The sequence below is a fragment of the Montipora foliosa genome, chromosome 8 (assembly GCF_036669935.1).
Source record: "Montipora foliosa isolate CH-2021 chromosome 8, ASM3666993v2, whole genome shotgun sequence".
Lineage (NCBI taxonomy): Eukaryota > Metazoa > Cnidaria > Anthozoa > Scleractinia > Acroporidae > Montipora > Montipora foliosa.
In genome coordinates this window covers 49,134,396-49,141,895 of record NC_090876.1, presented here as the reverse complement: position 1 = coordinate 49,141,895, position 7,500 = coordinate 49,134,396, and the positions used below count along the sequence as shown (strand labels likewise).

The following is a 7,500-nucleotide window of genomic DNA, read 5'->3' as shown; positions in this document are numbered from 1 at the left end:
TTCAAATTTTAGGTGGTGCAAGTGGTATTGGCAGAGCTGTGTGTCAGGCATTAGCAAGAGAGGGAGCAAGCATTGTTGTCACAGACCTCAACGATCAAGGTACTCAGGACACTGTTGACAGCTTATCAAAACATGTGGACAGTCGACATTCAAACTATTCACTAGATGTGACAAGTGGAGATGAAATACAGAAAGTTTTGGAATACATAATAAATTGCTATAGGAGACCTCCATGTATTTTAGTCAATTCTGCTGGCATTACTAGAGATGATTTCTTGCTAACAATGGATGAAGAAAAATTTGACAAAGTTATTCAAGTAAATCTGAAGGTACATACCTACTACCATAAACACCACTTAAAGAAAAAATCCTTTGGGCTACTTTTAAGAGGGGTCAAACTCTAAGGTGTTGGCAGTAGCGTCGAAATACATCAAATAACTATCAATGTTTAGACTTACTGCGCCTTTCAATAACATGCAGACTCTTTAATTCACAGGTCAATCGACAAATTCATTTTTTGCTACCGTCAATCTAATGTTTGGTGGCTCCTCCAAACATCCAACTACTGTAGAGCGCAGAGTAATCCAACGTATAAACGTGACCTTTCCAATCACATCGTTGAGCCCAGTTCAGTCAATGTAGTCGGAAGTTGGGAGGAGCCGCCGAACATTTGATTGTTGGTAGCGAAAAATGCGTTTGTTGGTTGACCTTTGAATTTAAGAGTCCGCATGTTATTGAAAGACGCAGTAAAAAATGTATCATTGGAGGAATGCAAAGTGAATGATATAGGACCCCTAGAGGGGTGATACATTTTATATTATTTGTCATGTCAGACACATCAAAGCACAGAATTTGAACCTGACGACATTAATGTGACACTTACCTTGTTCACAAGTTGTCACAGCAGTACAGACAGTGCACCTAAAGACAACAAAATACACTGCTTGCAACATACACAAAAAGGACAACTGAAAGGCTTGCTGTTGAGGGTCCACAGACGGATTTTTCGCGCGTTGCTAAGGAAGTGAAATGTTACTTCCGGTAACTGACGTCATCATATCATGAGCTGACAAGAAAACCCACTCACAAGCAAAAGTCATCGCACAAACTGTTGTTTCCATCGAAGGTTTTTCATTCCCCTTCCACGCGCTCGTTCTCAGATCAACTGCGCATGCGTAAACGAACTGACTTCCAGTTTGAGAAAAAAGCTAAATTTCCGGCGGTTTTAAATTGAATTGAATTTTTTTTACGTGGCACGTTTCACCCCCAAATACAGAATAAAGCTAAGCATTGATTTTTAAAAATCATCTTTTTTGAAAAAGTTATGGATATTTCAGTATTGTTTATGTCTTTAAAAAGAACATTTTTCAATATAAAAAGAAAACCATGCTTGGCTGGATGCAAAAACGAATACAAATTATCAAACCATCGATTAAATACCCAAATTGCGTAGCACGGAAGCAAATTTAGAGTTTTCTATTATTGGTCACGTGACTATGCGCGTGGTGTGATGACGTCATATTTTGGGTCATTGGCTAACAAAAGTTGGAAACTGACCAAAATAATACCAAATTCTCTCAAATTACTTAACCATTACATCCTTAGCAACGCACCCCAAAAAATACGTCAGTGGGCCCTTAAGGCAAAGGCTGAGTGACTTACATATTTTGGACTCCTTGACAAGCTTAACTCCAACAATCCCAATGAGAGATTTAATCACCAAACAGCTTGTACAGAAAACTAGATGGGCCTTTGAGCACACATAGCATAGAAGTGTGCATGTGCGTTGATGATGTGATAGAGCTCCCGTGGGGGGTAGGGACAGGCATGATGAAAAAACAAAAATAAACTATCCCTAACAGGCTATATCCACTATTTCAGCATCTGTCCCTGTCACAAAGGTCCTAACAAGTTGGGACGGATTCAATAAAATTGCAAAACAATCTTATTTAGCCTATCATTGTTTGTAGAGTGTCTCATTAAATGAAATTATTTTTTAACTGTCCATTTTAAAATAGATAACTTACGAATGTCTTCATGTCCTGCAGTACCACTTGTGCCTAATTTTTTAAAGAAAAATGACTGACAATATAATTCATTTAAATTTATTATTTTTCCCAAAATAATGTGGTGAAACGTAACCCATTGAAACCTGGGAGTGAGGTTTTGAGGTTTGAGTGAGGCTCCAGCACTTGGCTAAGTAGCCTGACTTCTGGCTGTTATACACAATTGTGGTCTCATTCACACAGAAGCCCTTCAGGCTAATCCTGCCAAGCCGACCACATGCTGGAGAGGTCAGACCACAACACTGGGTACACTGTCCCCTACTCTTTTCGAATAGTGTGTGGGATCTTTAACGTCCCACAGAGTTAATGAACAAGGGTTGTGAGACGGGACCTCCGGCTTATCATCCTTATCCAAGAAGACTAGAGAGTCGAACCATTTGCAGATGTAATTACAAAGGCAGCACTTTCTCCTCAGTTATTTTAAGACCCTGAGTGTTGGTCCGGCTGGAGTTGAACTCACGACCTCCCGCGTGACAGCCCGGTGCTCAACCAACTGAGCCACCGGTGCGCGGTGAGACTTAACAGAATTTTCTCTGTCTAATGCCAGACTATTTTACTGGTCAACTGGGGGGTCCTAGGGTGCCTGAGTGTTCAATGGGTTAAGGACGGTGCCTACTAATTCAAAGGTATTTTTGTGCGCTTTACTGGATAGGTGGGAAAAGCAGATCTTAACAATTGCTATTGAAATCCAAAAAGAAAATTGGGCCTAACCATGCATTTTTCGACGATAATTAATCAAAGCAATGTATGGCGTTCTTTTCCAAATTGAAGCCTAATTATCTCTGAAGAATGCGTGGTTACCCCCACATTTAATTTTCTATTGGATACCATGATCACTTGCCAAGTTCTGCTTTCTTCGCATAGTTTTGAACTGTGCAAAAATATCCCTGTACTAATAAGCATCATCCATAGGAGAACGTATGCACAATAACAATAGTAGGCACCGTCCTTAAGGCAAGAGACAGCATCTCAAAAGTGGGCTTCAATTTTAATGAACTTTATCTAAGTGTCCACAGTATTTAGTGCTGGATCAATTACATACCTGGGTATTTCGGACATTGTATATAAATCAAATCAAAACAAAACAACTTGTATCAAATTGTAGGTTGGTTTTGGAGGAGAGGGGAAAACCAGAATACATAGTAAATGGTTATTTTCAGGTTGATATCCAACAATATTTCTTGCAGGGCACATTTCTTATGACTCAAGCAGTTGCAAAAATCATGGTTGACCAAGGTGTTGCAAATGGTGCGATTGTTAATTTGGCCAGTATTGTTGGCAAGGTGTGTGATATCATTAGTATGTTTGCAAGTGTTTTACCAAAGAAGTTCAGAGGTGTCACTGAAGCTGCAGAAATCATGCTGCAGCTGTAGTGATTTAGGAGGGAGCCTTTCATTCTTATCAATGAATTTTTGTCAGTTAATTCTCGAACTTTAAATTATTAGGTTGGAAATCTTGGTCAAGTAAATTATTCTGCTTCGAAAGCTGGAGTAGAGGGCATGACCAGAACATGTGCAAAGGAGCTTGCAAGGTGTGTTATTTGTTAACTTACGGATGCGTAAATCAAGGACTTCTTGCACCCCCACCACCCAAAAAACCCTTTTAATTAAGTACTTCTTGAATTAAGATTATCGTAACAATAAAGTTGTCATCATCATCATTATCGTCGTCATCTCATCATTATTGTCATGGTCGTGCTCATTGTGATCATGATCATAATCATACTGCTAAAAACTTCACAGCTTTGTTATCTTCTGGTCATAAGTGAATTGAGAGTGGGTTACGGCCCATATCCTCAGGCTTTAAAAGGACATTTTACAAATTTCTTGTTGTTCTGAGCATATTGCTTTCTTAATTAATTTGTTCTCAATTATTAGTATCATCATTCTTCAGGTTTGGTGTCAGATGTAATGCAGTACTACCTGGCTACATTCAGACTCCCATGACTGATGGTGTTCCAGACAAAGTTATAGAAAAGGTACTTGTGCAATAATCGTATACACATTAATGAAAGGGAGATGGATATTATGTGCTGTGTAGTGTGCTGCCCTTTTCAGGAAGAATACTGCAAACATATTCCTGCTATTTGTAAGATTGAACTTAGAGTTTTTCACGGAAGGCCAACCCCTCTTCATCTGAACTTCTTTGGATGCCTCAGTTCATCTACAGAGAGTGAGACTGCCTGACCAAAGAAAAATCAGGGGAGAGAGGCCACCCAACACAAAATCTGCCCTCCTGATGCTTTACCTGCAGGATTTGAGTCTGCACAATTCCCGCTTCCTATGTGGGTGTGGGGAAGTTATACCCGGTTGCACAGATACATGATGCAGTGCTCTTTTGCTCTCTTTCTTTCATGTAGTACAAGAAACGGATTCCTTTGCAGAGACTTGGTAAACCTGCAGGTATTTGATAAACAGCATCTTTTCCATAAATGGCACTGGAGCTAACTTAGTGACAACGCAGCTTCAATGTGCTTCTGGTTAATAATATTGGACTCTTTGGTTTAAGTGTTTTGGGTTGAAAGTTGAACAATTTTGTTGGCGACTTTTTCAGATGTGGCTGATGTAGTAACGTTCCTTGCATCTGACAGAAGTAGTTATATCACAGGAACAAGTATTGAAGTTACAGGTAAACATCCTGTGGAGATGGTCAATATTCCTTGCCGTGATTTTTTAAGTGCATATTCTTGGACAGGAGACTCGTGGAAGCGTGTCTACCTCTGTCTCGAATCCTGGTCATGCAATAAAACAATAGAGTTTACTATGCGTGCAGGCATAAATATGTTTTAGGCCCGACTCACACTCATTTTAGCCCGAACCGTGAAAGGGGCAGAGATGCTCATTCTCTTGCTAAGGGATCTACCGGTAAATTTTGCATTTTGGTCTCACTTACAGTATTCTGAACAAAACGTCATAATATGTTGCCAATCTGTAGCCGTGAAGCTAGGTTTCCTTTAGGGTTGCTAACCCCAGATTGGTCTCCTTTGGGAGTTGAATTCAAAATTCCCCCCCCCCCCCCCTTGACAAGTACCATGGAGGGGTACACGAACATCGACCATGAGGCTTTTACATTGCAACAGAATTAACTATCATATTGTAACTTGAAGTGCTGTGCATAACCAGAGTTAGTAGAGGGGTTCCCCTCTACTAACTCTGCTATAACCATTTATTTCATGCCATTAGGCTTGTTTTCACCAGCGTCGGAGTCGTAAACAGAAGCGCAGAGCGATACGATCTAGTGAAATCAAGGTGTCGGAGTCGGGAGCAGAATACCGATTCCGCTTATGACTCCGTCGCTCACGATCCAGTGAAAACTGCATTGTCGGAGTCGGAAGCAGAAGCGGAAGAATAAACCAATCACAATCCTCTATTCCAAGCATTGTGATTGGTTGGTGCTTCTGCTTCTGCTTCTGACCCCGACAATCTAGTTTTCACTAGATTATAAGCGATGGAGTCATAAGCAGAGTCGGAAGAAAATGGGAACGTTCTGATTCTGATTCCGTCGAGCTTATGACTCCGCTTCAATCTTTGATTTTCACTAGGTCATAAGTGCTCTTACGACTCCGACTACGACTCCGTCTCCAACTCCGTTACTAGTGAAAACTAGCCTATAGAAAATATATCCAATCAGAATGCAGGAAAACTTCGCACTTAGACTCGTTTTAAAGAGGAGGCGGACATGAACTCGGGAATAGCCTATTAACTTCATTTGCAAAAACGTAATCCTTTCTTGCACATATTCATTGCTGTGGAATTGATGTCTTAAATTCCCACAACCTGCTCCCGTCTGACCTTGTAGCTCAGTCGGTAGAGCAGCGGTGATTCAACCCGATTGTCGTGGGTTCAATTCCCACCATGGTCAGAGTTTTTCTCTGTCCTTGTATGGGCCCATTTCCATTAGTAGGGCTAACGCTCACATGGTTTACATGGTAGAGGGCTAGCACTTCACAATACTCTCCCAATACTTAAGTCCGTTGAAAGATAAGTGCTATGCGGCCAATGTTTGCAAAAACGTAACCCTTCCTTGTACTTCTACATAATTGACATGATAAATTCCCAATAGTTAAGACTGTATTTCTGTGGCATGGTATAAAATAGTTATGCAACGCTTTCGAGTGGTATACCTAGGAATATCCTACTTGGGATATCCCGGCTCGTGTGTATACCAAGAAAATACAAGTGACGGGACGGTGGGATATTCCACGGTATATCCCTCGAAAGCGTTGCATAACTGGAATGTAATCGATCTGAACCTGTATGAAATTTGGCAGTTGTAGTTGCGAGAAGTTTTGCCCTAAACTATTTTTCTTCTGTTGTTAGGTGGTCTGTTTATGTGATTGAGATGTGTGTAAATGATGTGGTTGCAGTTAAACCATAAACATTTGGAGGTGGCATGGTACAAGCATGGTGAAGACGTTTGTTTTTACCTGTTGCAATCCCGCTGAGACCACTCGCTCAATATTTTCTTTGGATGTCCCAGAACGCCTTCTGCCTTCTGGCATCCTGGGTGTTTGACCGTGCTGAACTGAAGTACCTGTAAACTAGCTTCACGGCTAAGTGCACTTATCTGTAAACAAAGAATTTATTCTCATTCAAGGGGTTTATGCCCCAGAGGGGGTGGGGGGGGGTGGATACTCCCTTATAAGGGCTTAATGGGGACGTGCGGCCAGCCAGGGTATGTTTTTCGGGATTTTTGTCTTGAACAGGGTATCGAATTTATCATTTTCTGTCTTAATCAGGGTATCGATTTATCAATTTTTGTCTTAAACTGGGTTAAATGTCTTAAACAGGGTATCAAAAATCGGAATTCTGTCTTAAAATGGGTAGGAAAATCAGCGATATTTGTCTTAAACAGGGTCAGGGTATGAGGGGCCGCGCCGCACCTCACCAACCAGGGATACATCGAGTACCCCCCCTCCCCCGGGGGGTTTACGCATAACTGTCATAAGAGAAATTTTGAGCATTAAGACAAACGTTGCGAAATAAAGGTAGTGGGCTGAAAAACGTGGGGCAATGTTTTGGTTATGTTGTTCTCGATCTTAGGCTCAATATATTCTGAAACATATGTAACAAACCCATTGAAGTAATGCTTGCAAAACATGAGCGCAGATTGGCTCTCATCAAATGGCTGAAGCGCGGCCGGAGGAAAAAGTGAGAAGAAGATTTCTGACGAGATACTGAGGAGTAGCCCTTATGTGTGCTCTTAACGTAGACTTTTGATTTCTGAACAACTTTTTATGATAGAAAATTCGCGACATAGTATTGCTTTTTTCGCTGTTATCTTCGTAGCAAAAAAAAAAACTGGCCTTTCGGGATTTCTTCTCAAAGGAACGATATAATGTGGTGGAAATCGAGACTCATCGTCGGGATTTCAGACTGTGATAGCTGTCATGCCAGTCAGTCGGTACTATGAACACACTGTCATAACGTTTTGA

The 7,500-nt window shown here is 41.0% G+C and overlaps 1 protein-coding gene across 1 annotated transcript in view; it reads left to right on the top strand.

Moving 5' to 3' along the window:
• The window catches only part of LOC138012639 ((3R)-3-hydroxyacyl-CoA dehydrogenase-like), a 10,243-nt gene extending 2,900 nt beyond the window's left edge, over nt 1-7,343 (top strand). Inside the window, exons 2-8 of the mRNA XM_068859465.1 lie at nt 13-329; nt 3,254-3,349; nt 3,512-3,597; nt 3,960-4,044; nt 4,426-4,468; nt 4,620-4,694; nt 6,386-7,343. Of these exons, the coding sequence (XP_068715566.1) occupies nt 13-329; nt 3,254-3,349; nt 3,512-3,597; nt 3,960-4,044; nt 4,426-4,468; nt 4,620-4,694; nt 6,386-6,402 (719 nt within the window). The 3' untranslated portion in view covers nt 6,403-7,343. The remainder of the gene's footprint in view (nt 1-12; nt 330-3,253; nt 3,350-3,511; nt 3,598-3,959; nt 4,045-4,425; nt 4,469-4,619; nt 4,695-6,385) is intronic.
• The last annotated feature ends 157 nt before the right edge of the window (nt 7,344-7,500 follow it).